Source organism: Ambystoma mexicanum, chromosome 3q (genome assembly GCF_040938575.1).
Source record: "Ambystoma mexicanum isolate Mex_15411 chromosome 3q, UKY_AmexF1_1, whole genome shotgun sequence".
In the NCBI taxonomy this organism is placed as follows: domain Eukaryota; kingdom Metazoa; phylum Chordata; class Amphibia; order Caudata; family Ambystomatidae; genus Ambystoma; species Ambystoma mexicanum.
In genome coordinates this window covers 160,304,833-160,320,986 of record NC_090926.1, presented here as the reverse complement: position 1 = coordinate 160,320,986, position 16,154 = coordinate 160,304,833, and the positions used below count along the sequence as shown (strand labels likewise).

Genomic DNA, 16,154 nt, shown 5'->3' with positions numbered 1-16,154 from the left:
TCCCTATAAAATAGCAGTGAAAATACTGACTTAAATAGTTAAGTGTAATTTTCGTGTCATCTACACATATTCGGAAAGGGAAATGAGAGGGGGGAAATTAATTTGGCAAGGGTTTTCATGTACATGTTGAACTGCCTCCGTTTAGTTATTTGTAACAGTGTTAGTACTTAGCCCTTTCTGATCAAATGCAGTGTAATATGCTGTGTTTTGAGGGATAAAATAAAGAAAAAAGAAATTAAGCCGTAGTAAATGTCATTTTCCTAATTTGTAATCATAATTCTTTTATTGCTGTCTATTAAAGGATACCCACTTTGCTCTCAACCCATTTGTTCAAATTATGTGTCCTTGCAATTGTTCTGCTGTGTTTTACAGCAGAAATGTAGATGATTTGGAGGTATTTAGAAAGGTGGGAGGATGCGGGTGTCACCCCCATTATTTGCAGTAAAATGCGGTAAAATGATTGTGAATAAATGCGATTTACGTAAATGGTCTGCGAGTAAATGTCATAGTTCCTTTTAAAGCTCTATTTAACTGGGTTTTTTGTTTTGTGTGTCCTAATATTGCATTTGTCTCCTCGGTATATATGACTGAAGCTCAAGCTTTGCTTAGAAACCATTGAAAAGGCTGATACTCTGTGCACCATAGCACAATCAAACTTTCAGAAGCATTGGCCTTTTTAGGGAGTCTACTAAATTCTCCACAGGACTTCTCCCCTTGGAAACGAACTCACTTTGTGGTCACACCTTGTTTAATTGTGCTCTAAGTAATTGGTTGCTTCTTTTAGCAAAACACCTAGAGCTTTAATCCTAGAACCGGCCCTGGCTAAACTCTTAAATGAGCCATGATAATTGTTATATCTGAATGAGCTGCTTGGCCTAAACCAATCTCTACCCTTTGTTCTCAGCGACTTCCATGCTGAACACAAACCTACAAGCGACGATACAAGCCCCACAGGCCATTCAAGCACCCCAGGTCTTTCATGTTCAACAGGCCCCTCTGCCACAACCCGTTCAAGTGCAGGCAGCAGTCCAGCAGCAACCGCCGGTATCTGCGCCAAACGTGATCCAGCCCCAGATGACAACCATGGTTCAGGCGTCCATCCAGAAGCCCATGGAACAACAGGCCCAGTTTGCAATCCAGCCAGCCAGCTTTGCCTTTAATCCAACAATAGTAAGTATGCTACATTCTTCAAATGCAATGTTACCAAAACAGGTCTTGGCAAGATTTATACTTTCTTTATGTTTGGGCCCTGCCTTTTCAGAGGTTATCTTTTTTAATTGCATAACGTGGCACATGTATGTGGATGATAGCGAGTTAAACATCACAATGGCTTAGCGTTGACTGCAGCTTCTCTATGAGTGCATGGATAATAGAGCGTGAGACCAGTGGGTGGGATTTGCACCATCATGGGAAATGTGGAATGGAGATTTGCCAAACGTATTAGTATGGGAGAATCTTCATTCTGTTAAGAGACAGAGGAAAACATTATGCTGTGATTTCCTTTAGTGAGACCCACAAGCAGCAACTTTAATTAACTTACAACACTACATTTCCCATTACTGGGGAGTGTGTAGGCAAAGGAACAAACAGGGCATCTGGCCATTTCTGTTGTGGTAGGCCAATGAAACACGTGACACATCAGATCGTCTTTTTTAAAAACGTTTTTGTTTAGCAGGAAAGGTAATGTTTACATCTATCAGTCCCTCAAGGTAATCCTAGAAAAATAAATCTATATTAAAAAAGGTGCAAGAGTTGGGCTAAAGGAAAAGGTGGTTTTTCTTTTAGGAGAGGGTTTCTGACCCCCCGTGTGTCAGGTTCCCCATCTTAACAAGTGCTTGTCTCTTCGGAAGACATACTAACCCCAACAATATAAAGGGGATTTTAATGGTCTACAGAAGTCAAAAAATTCAATTGCCTTTGAGTACTCAACTCTAATAACAGAAGTCCAGAGGAATGACCAAATTCATAGTTCAAAACCTATCCTTTATGAGACCATCCATAAACTACTATGCAACAGTTTCTTATGCAGGTTACTCACAGTGTGGGCTCCCTCTCCATCCTCTCTCCTTTCTCTGGTACTCCACCTCAAGTTCCTCTACTGGAGTTAGGAGTCTCACTGCCCTTCATCAAAAGGCTGATGGGCCTCTTTGGTCCTGTCTTACTCACCGTTACTCGGTTCCTCACGCTGATACCAGTACGGTTGCGTCAGGACTTTGCCCCAATCCTTACAACTCTGGGTCAGTAAAATTATGCCTGTTGAACCCAGCAGTCTAACCCCTTAATTTGGAGGCCCCAGAGTCAAGCTCCTCTCAAGGTCTCCTTCCGGGTTATAGGTTTCATGGTGTTTAATTAGTTTTTTTTGTCAATCTTTAGGTTCCGGTATCTTATCATATCTTCGATTCAAACATAGGCATCAGACTTCACTGTGGGTCTTTTGCTTACCCTCAGACTTCTCATTTAGGCTTGTGCTAGACATTTGTATTTAGGCTTAATAACAGGTCTATTCCTTGCCCTTGAGTTACAGGCTTCTCGCCATGTGTCAGATGTATGCCTCTTCTACTTTAAGATTCTCTATGTCACACCTGTACTCTTCGGAATTGAGATAGGTAGATAGGTTCTCCCCCCCCCCCTTCTCTTGGTTCTTGTCAGGCAACACATAGGCAACACATAGGCAAGGGCATCCATCTGGGATTTCTGGTTGAGGTCCTATGTCTTGAATCTTCCAGTTCCCAAAAGGCAAAAGGATTCAATATTCCACCTCCATGGTGGATTTGATGCCACAGGCTCTGCCTTGAGCTTGTACCTTCTGCTTAGGTTCAGATGTTTCTCCCAGAGTCTAGTCAGGCTCAAACAGTTAGCTCACTTCTGAAACGCCTCCTTTTTCCAGTTCTCCCTTGATAGAAGGAAGCAGGGGTAGATACGTCTGTATACCTCAGGATCCGTTCCCTCACTTGTCTGTGCCAGCCCTTTTTACACTGCTCCCAATGGGGATTGGTTTGCTTCCTCTCTCCTCATATGTTTTTCACTTTTAAGGTTTGAACCTGGAAATCTTATTGGTTGGTTATTGCCCCTTGCCCCACCAGATCTGGAAGGTGGCTTATGAACGCCTACGGAAATTCGAAGAGGATGTTAAAATGATGTTGGATCTGGAGAGTGGACCTGAACTTTGTTGTGACTCATATGACCGTTGAATAAGTGATAAAATTAGTTTTGTATTTTTATGTGGCATAATTCTTATCTATTGGGATATATATATCTCTGTTGTGCCTTTTAGTGTGATCTTTTTGTATGCTTTGTGCTACTTAAGTTTGTATTTTAGTATTTTTCCTTTTTCTCTTTTATGTTTTATCCAAATTTGATGTTATTTTGAGATAATGGGCCTCATTACACGGATGGCGTCAACCATGGCGCTTATAGCGCCATGGTTGCCGCCGGAGTCCGGCATGGTGAATGGCGGAATTACCGCCCCATTCCAAGGTTGGTGGGGGCGGTAATTCCCCATTCACCATGGCCCTTCCCCATTCCCATTGAGCCCCCACACGTTAAGGACGGGACCCACTGAGGGACCTCGTAGTAGGGCGGTAAGGGATTACCGGCACCAGTGCCCTTACCGGTGCCAGTAATCCCTTACCTCCATCCGTGTAATGAGGCCCAATGTGTTTATATAATTGTGTATGATGTTTTTTCATTTTTCTGTATATAAATTTGTGAAAAGTTCTTTGAACTATTAACACAATAAAAAAAATTTTAAAAAAGAATTGCCCTTTGAGTTGTAACTCCCCTTCATTATCTTTTCATAAGCCTCTTGATCGCATTGGCTAATAAGCTGAGGTTCTTGATGGCTCGTAATCAGGATTTTACGATGAGTTAAAGTTTTACAAGTTCAGTGGCGCCATCTTGGAATTTCCAGTAATACAGAGTGCAATGGAGTGAGGTTCCACGTCCTCCTGACCTGCTTTCTCTGGCATCTCTCTAGAACTGCTAATACTGCTGTTGCACTGCATATGTGATTTCCTGGCTGGCCGCTCTTGCACAGTCAATCCACGTTTGAGATTTTGAGGCAGTCTGTGAACGCTCCAGATTTGCGGCCCTGAGGACTTCAGTGTTTTGGGAAGCATTGAGTCCTCACCACTTCTTGGGAAAGACTCTGGAGAGGGTCTGAATTCGTTTTCCTCACTGCAACTCAATGTGCACTTAAGTCTGGCTCTCCTTTTAGTATCAGAGGGAAAGCTGACATTCTGAGATTCTTAGCTTGTACCTATTCCATCTATTATCTTGGGACTCCCGGCAGGGTTACAGCATCTCCTGAGAAGTAGCAGACCAACGGGATCTAACCTAAAGCAACCTGCAGAAGGCACTTTGGGTAGCGGTCGTACCAACCTTATCCTTAAAGGCCTACTTGCCCTGCAGGTAAGGATAGGGCATTCAGCATACTCACCATACTGCCCATTATATCATAGATCATGTTCACAATACCCTTGACTGGTCATTTAAAAACCTCCAATACTGATGATCTACTTGCTGCAAAGCAGGAGTTATACACACCCGCAGCCATCTCACTTCACAAGGCATTGAAATCCGAAACTGGAAGAAATGATAAGTGTCAGGACCCAGTTGGGATGGCAGTGTTAATAAAATAATCTGACAACAACAAGGACATGGCAACCATTACAGACAAATGAATCATTATACGTCATGTCGTGAGAAGATAAGCTGTCCCGAGGCATCCCACCCAAATTCATGCAACTAAGGCAGGCTGTTGCTCACCTCCATGGCTTTAAGCAAATCAAGACTGTCCTATTCTAGAACATTTGAAAAATCTCCATTTTATGTCAAGATCGAAGGAAAGCTTTATGCTTCTTTAAAGCTTGAGTACCACTGAAAATCGCTGTTAGTAAGTTGATTTGAGGTAAAAAAATCTTTAAACAAGGAATCCCTTGACCAATCCACTACCTTCCTGATATCCTCCAGGCATACTTCTACTTGCCATCCTAGAGGCGCAATTGCCCCCTCCCCCTTTACAGAGTGAGTGGCAAAATGCAAGGTATCATATTGCACCTGTGGCATGTTATGAAGACTGTCAAGATAAATAGGCCATAGAGACCAACTCAAACAAGTAGCATGATGGCTCCCACTCTGGTTGAAGTAAGTGAGAAATAATAAGATGACTTCTCCTCACGTTAAGCAAGTAAGCAAAAGGCCAGTTTCTGAAAAGTCGCAGTGTCCAGCCCCCAAGCCCATCGATCAATACTGACTGTGTGCCGGTGCAGTAATAACATGCCGGGTTTACACTCCAAGATTGCCGTTAGGATGGCGGATATACCTCCAGCAATAAACTATAAACTGGAGGAATATCCGCCACCCTATAGGCAAAAAACTGCCTGTATTACCAGCCCGGTAATACCGGTGTCGGTAATACTAGAAAATACGGCAAATCCCACCATGGATTCATATGGGACTCTATGGAATGGGGATTTACCAGCGTTTCTGCCATACTTGGAATCTGCTGGTAATTCCGGCAGACCAGGTGGCGGAAATGGTATTACAGTTTGCCGGTATCGTGCCAGTAAAATTGCAAACTTGTAATGATGCCCACAGTCGGAGTTGTTCTGATTGCCCCCTGAATTCTCTTTCCCCAAGTCGTCATCTTCTTCACTTAATTCTGTCAGTTCATTGTCCCGGAGTCACGCTCAGAGCAGTCCATCTACTGGAAGGAGGCGGAGGGTTACCAAGTGTCGTCCCAAAGGCATCTGCCTAGTCTTTGGCAGGTTAGCTGGGCACTTGGAAGGAGGTACTTCTAACTCTGGTTCAGGGTTTTCTCTGACAAGCCCACAGTGCCCCCCCCACCCTCTGGCTGTCCACCTCATGTTTCCGTAACACTCTCGTTCTCAGTAATTTCTTCTCCTCTTTCTCATTACTTTCACTGAGTTCTCTTTGGCCCCACTCAATCGGTCATCCTTTGTTTCCGTTTTTCACAGATCAGTGCTGCACCTTTTGGGGGACAAGCCCAGCTCCTTGGATCACTGGCTGCCAGCCCAGTTATCGCCAATACCTTTCCCAGCGTTCAAGGGCTCACTGGCCAAATCATCACCAACCAGCAGGGACAGGTAAGCAGTAGTACTGCAAGACTGAGCATTGGGGAATGCCACATGGATGCTGTGTGTTAATCAAATGGCTGATAGCCATGGCTTGGAGAGTTTCCTTACATTGATATGTCTGTAATAAACAATAACCACCCAAAAATTCCACTAATCCTAGAGTCTTCTCGTAAGCCACAAATGTAATTAATGGATAACCACAAACATAATTTTATAACAGGTTCAGAAGGTTGGAGTTGGAGGGAAAGCCAGTCCCTGCGCAAGTGACAAGTATTAGTGGCTGGTTGTAGAATGGCCTGCGACCTGGCACATGGTTTGTCGGGGAACCAAAACGTGAATGTTCCCAAGGGGTTAGTTACTGGATAATGTGACAAACCTTGTTTATTGATGATGCTGGCTGTTGGTTGTTGACCAAGATATATAAACTTCAATTTTCTGAGTTTGTCAGCTTGTTTGAATTAACGAAGAAGTGACTCCTGATTTGTTTTCATTAATACAGATTTTAATGTAGTAACAAACATGTATCACATGTCTGGCAACGTATGCCAGTTGAAGGTGAAACAAAAGCCAATGCGCGTTTCGACCGTAGTCTTAATCAAGGCTGTGATGGGTGAAGTGGGGGGTGATAGGTGTGGAAAACATATCGGCACAGTGGTAGGGGATCAGTAGTTCACAAAACAAGGAGTAAGAACAAGGGAATAACATTATTTTCCCATTCACATTGTCACATGTCATATTAGGGTGATGTTGTGGTAGTGGTCATAGTGTAGGAAGGTGATTTCAAGGCAGAACAAGGGTGCAAACGGAGGGAAACATGGTCACATTTATGCATTTCGGCGGTCAGCACATATGCAGGTTGTATTATTATCAAGGTACCAAGAAGAGAAGAAAGGGAGGGGGAGGGAAGGAAAGCAAAGGGGAAGGATTAGAAAGAGCTGTTAAGGTAGGTAGAAGTGAAAAGGGAACCGCTGGGGCTTACTAGACAAATTGGTGATGGTCCCTATTAGGAATGTAGCGCCTGCGTAGCCTCCCGTTAGGGTGCGGGCTGCGTGCTGAATAGCCAATCTAAACAGAAGGTAAGTCATTGTCTACCATTAACAGTGTCGGGATTCCATTGTTCAACCTGGCTTGGGTGTAAATCGTGGCGCTGGGGCGTGATAGAAAGGGGGCTAATCCGTGTGGGGGGTAGCGTGCCCTGTGGGAAGTAGCAGCCGGTTCAAAGGCAGACAGCCAAACATAGTCCAGTGTAGGATGGCCCCTTGGGCGAGGCTCGTAGAGTAGGGCGTGGGATGTGGTCGGGTCCAGCTCCATGTGTGATTAGTAGGGGGAGGAGGGGCAGTGAGGTGGCGTGGCACCCGGTGTGCAGTGGCGCCTTGGTTAAGCCGGGATCCCGGGGGTGCCGAGGGGGGCGTGCTGGGTAGTGCAAGAGGTATGGTCTAGTAAGTGGCCCCCACGGGTTAACCCCCTTTCTATCAAGCCCCAGCGCCACTGTTTACACCCAAGCCCTCGCGCCTTTTTGGGTTACCCCCCACCCCTCGTACTCCCAAGCTCCACATTCTGTGGACCAAACTGTCACGCCGGGTTTACCAGCCAACAGATACCAACAGTATCTCCTTGACCATGTCGCCGGTGCCAGCTTACTCACTACTATCCCTCTCCGCCTATTGTACTATCTTACCCACAAGCGCCACGATTTGTTTAACCAATCCATCACACAGTGGCCATCAACCAACAAATATCATTGATAACTTAATGATTAGGTTGCGCACCAATCCCCACGACCATTGCTTCTCACCAATCAGCAATCAACCTACGGTTGGACAATGGGATCTCAACACTGTTAATGGTAGACAATGACTTACCTTCTTTTTAGATTGGCTATTCAGCACGCAGCCTGCACCCTACCGGGAGGCTCCGCAGGCGCTACATTCCTAATAAGGACCATCACCAATTTGTCTGGTAAGCACCAGCGATTCCTTTTTCACTTCTACCTACCTTAACAGCTCTTCCTTATTCTAATCCTTCCCCTTTGCTTTCCTTCCCTCTCCCTCCCGTTCTTCTCACCTTGGTACCTTGTTAATAGTGCAACCTGCATACGTGCTAACTGCCGAAATGCATAAATGTGAACATGTTTCCGTCCGTTTGCACCCTTGTTCTGCCTTGCAATCACCTTCCTATACTATGACCACCACCACAACTCACACAACACCACCCTAATATGATATGTGACATTGTGAATGGGAAAATAATGTTATTCCCATGTTCTTTCTCCTTGTTTTGTGAACTATTTATCCCCTACCACTGCGCCGATATGTTTTCCACACCTATCACCCCACACTTCACCCATCACAGCCTTGATAAAGACTACGGTTGAAACGTGCGTCCCCTTTTGTTTCACCTTCACCTGGCATACATTTCCAGACATGTGATACATGTCTATTACTACATTAAAATCTGTATTAATGAAAACAAATCAGGAGTCACTTCTTCATTAATTCAAACAAGCTGACAACTCAGAAAATTGAAGTTTATAGACCTTGGTCAACAACCAACAGCCAGCGCCATCAATAAACAAGGTTTGTCTCATCATCCAATAATTCTATAACAGCCACAGCACATACATGCAGATTCATCCTCCTAAAAGTAATAACCACATTTAGGATTGCCTAGGAGGTCCTTGTTGTAAGGTAGGCTTCATCCAGTCTGTTTCTGTATACCAGCAGTTATGGAGGTAGAGTTTGCCGGCACATAAAGTCTTCTAGGCCCATCTAATTCACCAGTTCCCTTCCTGTTGCAGCACAGAGATTCAACGCATTCTCTGCTTTATCATTAACACTATTTCCATGTAGTTGTCCTAGGTCACTGATGAATTCCTTTTCTGCTTTTTCCCTCATCTCTTAATGCCATGAATGTACCACTGTTTAAGTCGATGCAGACATCGTATATAGGACCCGAACCACAGCCAACATGTATTATCTCATTAACTTTGTTCACCTCCCATGAAATATTCTCATTTTTCAAACATGGGTTCTCTATTAATATTCGTGAATACAGAATCGATATGACTGTGTGCTAGATCGCAGCAATTTTCAAAAACAGGCATGCTTTAAACAAAATTACTCAAAAAAAACGAAAATAAAATAAAGCGTTAAGCATGTCATGTTGATCAGGTAATGACATTTTAACTCTGCCAGCTGCTCAGTAGCCCCAACACGCAGAGTAGGTACAATTCATTAGTCTGCTTTGTGAGTAAGGATTCTGGACACTGACCATTGTTCAAGGCTGAAACACGTGTATGGGGTTGCTGTTGGCACTCTTGTTCAAAGGAGGTTTTCCTCGCATTTCGGTGCTGGACTGCCCTTGTGGGTGGGACAAAGACTGATATGCAAATGGTAATTCCTCCTTTGTGCAAAGTACAGTGAGCAAAAAGCGATGGCTGCGGACTCTCAAGGTGGGAAAAAAACACAGAACAGGTTATCATGCCATGTTCTATCAAGAGAGGGGCGTCTGCTACCTTTTCTTGCATTGTTCAGCTAATGTCACCTTAATAAATTAAGGTTTTAAGCAGAGTGTGGACTTTTTAAAAGTATTTGACTTGCTTGCAGCATTTAACAGCGGTTTTTCATGGCTGTAAGATTTATTAAACCCTTTTTCCACCCTAGTCATTTTTCCTCAGCTGCTTTTCCAATAACAAGGACATCTATTTTCAAAGGTCTTCCTGTGGTAGCAAAAAGTCAAAAACAACAACGCTGTGTGCATTATCTATTCCCTGACAGCAAAACATTGGGGAATCCTCAATTTCTCAAGAAATCCCATAAAGAAGGCCAAAGGATGGTGAGTACATTTGACTTAGAGCTAAGCCTGGAGATTCTCTGGAATGCGCCAGGACTCCCTTTTGGGCATTAACTTAGTGGCTCAACCCCAGTAAAATGGACTGGAAGGAATGATCCCCATAACTTGGGGCCTTCTGCGGCCAGCTTGGGCAATGTCATTCCCATTACAGATTTCATAAATCAGTGTTAAGAGTCTTGATACCAAGAATCTTGTTGGTATCATGCTCAGCTTCAAGAGCCCAGTCACTGTTGAGGTCATGGTTTAGGTTTGGTGGCACGCAACATCAAGGTCTTCCACCTTGATATGGAAGTTGGGGACAAGAGGACAGTGACTACAGCAGTCCCAGAGAACACTTACAGTAGATAACAATGCGTTTCAGAATTGACTCCAGCACTAGAACGGCCCATTTCAGTGACTCTGGCATTTCCAGTGACCATGACAGATCCATAACACGTCCCATTGGATGCAAAGCCTTAAGAGCACTTTAAACATGGGGGCAGAAGTATAACTCAGTCAAGGTCCCACAAAATGAAACACACATTTTTAAGGGCAGTTGCATCATCAAAAACGCCAAAAGCGATCATTCCACCAAAGCCTTAATGAGCACTCACACTATCAATACTACAGAGAGGTTTGGACATGAATTGGGCAGTTTTTCCTCTAAGTTAGCATGGTTCAATCCTGACTCATACTTCACCTGTGGTTGGCACTGTCAATGATGTGACATTTAGGCCATGTTACATTAACATGTTTTAAGGCTGATATTAGACAGCACTACTTCAAGGGTCACTGATCCAGTGGATAACAGATGAACAGAATAGGCACAGACTTACCTGGTCTTCTTAACTGCACGTAGCTAGGAGAAGTTCACCTGACCCACCATTCCCATGCCTAAACAGCTAAGCATCAGAAGGGCATGCCAGGGAAACCCTCTGAGGGAAGAAAACCCTGTGCTGCTTGAGAATGATGGAAGGGCCTATTTAAGGTGTTGCTAGAGAGCGTCAAAAACGGTGCCCACTGGATATTGTCGAGCGGAGCTGGACTGATCTCTGAGTTCAGGAGATAGCTACAAAGATAGAGAGAGGGAATGAGTAAGGGTTTAACACCTCCCTATTCTCCAACAACAGGGAGTATCCGTACCTTTATCTGCGGCGCGACCTGCTGTGTGGGAGGAGCGAGGAATTCGGTTGCAGGGTGAAATTACAGTTATAAGTACCTTAAAGGGAAGACCGAGAGTGAAATCCAAAGAGACAGAATAGGTTTGAGAGTTAGATTTAGAAAATGGTTCCCACCTACCGGTATAATACACCCTGAGTCTAGAAGAAGGAGCGGCAGTATCTGTTACAATACCGCGATGGAAACAGGGAGCTGTAGTCTGAGATACACTCGTAATGTCTGTGATGAAATATAACAGAATTAGTCTGGATGGAAAAAAGGAAGTAGGGTTTGTTTAGAAGGAAGGACTTGTCACCTACGAGATTCCGAATGCGACGTGGCCAATTGTTGGAACGCCTAGTCTAATGAGAGCCCGGGGTTCGTACTGTGATAGAAAGCAGAATCCCTGGGTAGCGAGAAACAAGAGCATTAGAGGGAAAGCAGGGGTTGGAGGACGTAGATGAGGCAATCATTGTAAAGGCGAAATCTCACTTAGCGCAACCACATAGGACAGTAGCAACGCGCTGTCGAATAGCTTCCGGGTTTAGAAATAGCTCTTCCGTGGTAAGAGGAGGACCCTCGATAGTGGCGGTCTGCAAGGATGGACCGAGATCGTGTGATGAAGACGCAATCTTGGATGTGGATTTACCAATGAATGACAGGTGGCGCCAACGATGCCACAGGGACCAGTGACCCAGTTTCCTCCTAACAGGCCAGGGGTAAAGCTGAACATCCCAACTTTGCTCCTGTGACGAGACCCTTGTATTTTACTTTTGCAACCAAAAGTACTGACTAGTCCACTTATCTAATTGATTTCAGCACCCTTGGAACCACTTTGTATTCTTTCTTACACCAGCTTCAGACAATCATCACAACTATAGGGAGGAGAAGACATTTAGAGCTCCAGGCACTTACAGTATCCTTTATGTTTAAGTTAGAACCCACAGCTATCTTCATTGACATCTACATCAACAGCCCCTCCTTAAAAGAAGATCAGACTCATGGAAACACTGGGGACAAAGGTTTGCGACCACGTTTGCAGCAATATCAAGATCTAATAGTACTTCTCCCTACATCGTTAGATAAGACTTGTGGAAATCTGAAGAGCACCTTGTTGGCTAATTTCTACGTGACAGGAGAGATGATCTGCTGGATATCGTAAAAGAGGGCTCTGTGGTCCCAACCAAGGTCATCCGTAAAGCAAATGACACAGCAGACCTATTAGGTAAGGACATACCCAAGAGGAGGTCAATGTGGTTCAGGCCTACAGGGCAAAATGTAGCTGCCCAGCGCAAGATCTTGGATCTTTTATTTTCAGTATCAACCCACTTTGGTTGACACATACAAATAGGTTATAGTAATGAAATCTAAATCTGAAATAATACAAGTATGTGGCCCAGCGTGACCATGGTCCAAGATGGGCATTAACATGAGTGTGAGACCAAAAGTCCTACGTTGTCACTCTAGCACAAGTCTTCTATGTCTTTCGTCATTTTCTCTCCTCCTCCTGCACTGAGGCCTCAACAGAGAAGAAAATACCAATATATGCCATATTGGATCTTAAGCCCCTCAAGTTCATGGTTCGTGCAAATCTCCTTGATGTCTGGTCTCCATTGGTTAGTGGTATTATCACTTAAATCATATGCGGTATAGTTTGCTGTACTGTGTGGGGCCCTATCGGCAGACCCATATACAAATTAAGGCAAAGGTCTGCAACCAAACATTGTTTCCTTTTTTTAAATTCTCTTTATTATTTTAAAAATATTTCACAAAACAGGAGAGCAGCCCTGATGCCTACAGCATCCAACACAGAGACCGGCCGAACAAGACATGCAACTGCCTCACAGTCATCCACTAGAGCTTGTGGCCCTGCACCAGACTAGATGTCAACAACATTGGCTCCTTCGAAGTCCTTTCCTGTCTCTTCCTGCTCTCCCAACGGACATAGTTACCTTCCATCTCATCTACAGACCACCCAAACGCAACTGTGCCTTCGTCTGAGACTTTATCAACCTGGTCACCACCATGTCCTTCATGCATGCCAACAACATCTTCCTAGGTGACTTCAAACTCCCAAGCAACAAGCCCACCAAACAGATGAAGGAAGCTCTCCTCTGCCTTCTCGACACCCTCAGCCTCATACAGCACCCAAAAGACCCAGTGCACGGGAAACGTAACATCCTCAACCCAATCATCACCACCCTGCCTTCCCTCCTTTACAGCTCTCTTCTCCTGCTTGACTGATCCAACCACCTGCCTGTGCTGTTCAACATTCTGCACACCACCCCAGTCAAGCACTTCCAGCAGAAACCCTTCAGACAAACATTCACATCCTTTAAGAACTTCCCAGTGCAGGCCCTCACGGAAAACCTCGCCACCCCCCACCAAACATTGACCGAACACCCCCAACCGAACTGCGACTCTCTACTGGAAGCAAAGTCATCAGAAAACAAGAAAAAACCTGGCGTCGCTCCAGGACCGCAACCGACCTGGCACTCCTCAACCCGCCAACAACTAATCACCACAGCCAAGGCCTCCTACTATCAGAACACCTTAGCAGAAGCCCACAACAAAAACAGAGGCCTCTTCAAAGCAGTCAAGTGCTGCATAAACCCGCTACCCGACCCTGCCATACCAGACCCCCTCGAAGAAAGCTAGCGCCATCCACACCTTCTTCATCGACAAAATCAGCTAAATTCACCTGCACATAGACACCAGCTGTACATCTACAGACCCAGCTCACATCCCTCCTTGTGAAATCTCCACACCACACCCTGGACAACATTCAAGACACTCTCTACGGACGACCTGGTAGGAACCCTTGCCGGCCTCAAAGCCACATCATAAACAGACTACATCCTCCCAGCACCTATCCTCAAGACCCTCCCCGCAGAAGCTCTCCTTCCCTAAGTGGAGATAGTCAACAGCTCCCTAACTCAAGGTACCTTCTCATCAACCCTAAAGACAGGACAAATCCTCCCTCTACTAAAGAGACCCACTCTGGATCCCAACAACCTAGGTAACTGTCACCCTATCACCCATCTTCCCTTCCTACATAAGATCATTGAGAAAGTGGTAGCCACACAACTGCAGCAGCATGACACCAACAATCTCCTCCAAACCTACCAATCTGGGTTCAGACCCAGATGCAGCACACAGACTGCAACTATACAGGTGGTCGATGACACCCTCGACATCCTTGACGGTGGGCACCACAGCCTCCTGGTTCTACTCAACCTCTTGACCGCTTTTCGTCACAGTAGACCACGAGGCGCTCACGGAAACCCTACATCGGCTCATGGCGATCAGTTACCTTGTCCTACGCTGGTTCAAGTCCTACCTCCCCAACTACCAGCTGTTTGGTCAGATGAACACATCTAGATCGCCAATGCTACCCGTCACCTGTTGAGTTCTGCAGAGTTTCATCCTCTCCCCAGTGATCTTCACTCTATACATGGAGCCGCTGGGTGCCTGCCTAGCCACACACAACATCTGCGCTGACGACACACAGCAATACCTCAAGGTCGACTCCATCAAGGACAACCACAGGCCCAAAACCTGCCTCGCGCTGATCCAGTGTCGGATTTCCATTGCATTCTTGAAGCTCAACCCATACACCTCGCCAACAACACCGAACAACCAGACATACAGACTTGGCTATTAACTATGAACCCTGATGGCTTCACACCTGAGCTCACCTTCAGATCCAAGTCCACATCGGCAAACACCTCTCCTTCAAGACACACATAGCTAAGAAAACTCTTAGTATCAGCTCTCCCTCCTGCAGAAAACCAAGCCCTTCCTGCCTCCGGATAGCTTTAGATCCACTGTTCAAGCACTGGTCCTAGGCCACCTGGATTGGCGCATTGCCCTCATTGAAGGCATTCTCTCGTCCTACCTTGTGCCCCTGAGAAGTGTCCTACACATGACTGCATGCCTCATCCTGGGTCTACGCATATACAACCTCATCACCCCATCCCTCATCGACCTTCAATGGCACCCACTGCATGCACGGATTACCTTTAAGTCTTGCTGAATCATCTACAAAGCAGTCACCCTCAAGTCACCCAAAACTCCAGAGTCTCAGCATCTCCGATGGACAGTGCACCACCAGAAGCCAAGTCAGTATTACCAGCACCAGTAATACTGGCTGTTATTTGCCAGTGGAGGCCCGATTTTCCTCCAGCTCTTGGCTGGAGGTAAATCAGGCAACCCCCATCGGCAAACCTGTAGTTTGGCGGTGCAGTGAAAGTGCCGGTGGCAGAACTACTGCCTGGTTTACCTGCACCGGCAAATGTGTAATGATCCCCAAGCTATAACAATGATGACGTTTTACAGTATGGTAGCAAAACATGTGGTGATAGGGCTATAACTCATGTCGAAAACCTAATATGCAATATTGAACGTAAGCACCTGGCTGATGCAACATGGAGGAATTGAAGAAACGTGGATGAAATAAAAAAGCTGTTTAAAGTGGTGTTCATGTAGAAACCTTGATAGAATCTGCATTAGCAGGAGCTTCTGGACATATCGCTGGTGCTCTACCAAGCACTGAAGTGATACCACCACCCACTAGTGTTAAGGCAAGGCAAACGGTCATGAAATTGCCAAAATGAATACAATGAAATACAAATACCAAAAGTAAAACGAGAGGAGGGAAAAGTCCTATTATCCGACGATGTAAAGGAAGACAACAGACCAATAATTCTGAGTACAGATAAAAACATTGAAATTCTGAAAAAATACCAAAATATGGAATTCTTATGGTACATATTGTACCTTCCCTGCCTCCTTCACTCGGCTGTATACAGTACACACATGTTACCCAAAGATTGACAGTAATACTTTTTGCATTTTTACCTAACAAACCTACCTCAGAATACTTTAGCATTATTGCCAAATGTATTGTAAATAATTTGGAGATTCAAAGGATAAACAGTGTAAAAATAAAACATTTAACTGGGTTGAAATTGGGGGTATTTGTACACTTTATGCAAGGTTTGTCAAGAAAAATACAAACCTCAGTTCTTCAAAATTGATATACATGAAATCCTGACACACGCCACT

General features: G+C 45.0%; 1 protein-coding gene across 3 annotated transcripts in view; it reads left to right on the top strand.

Annotated features, from left to right (window-relative positions):
- The window catches only part of POU6F1 (POU class 6 homeobox 1), a 532,900-nt gene that overhangs the window by 253,996 nt on the left and 262,750 nt on the right, over positions 1 to 16,154 (top strand). For all 3 annotated transcript variants that reach the window (XM_069653382.1, XM_069653381.1, XM_069653384.1), the window contains 2 exons: positions 905 to 1,170; positions 5,979 to 6,107. In XM_069653382.1, coding sequence (XP_069509483.1) covers positions 905 to 1,170; positions 5,979 to 6,107 — 395 coding nt within the window. The remainder of the gene's footprint in view (positions 1 to 904; positions 1,171 to 5,978; positions 6,108 to 16,154) is intronic.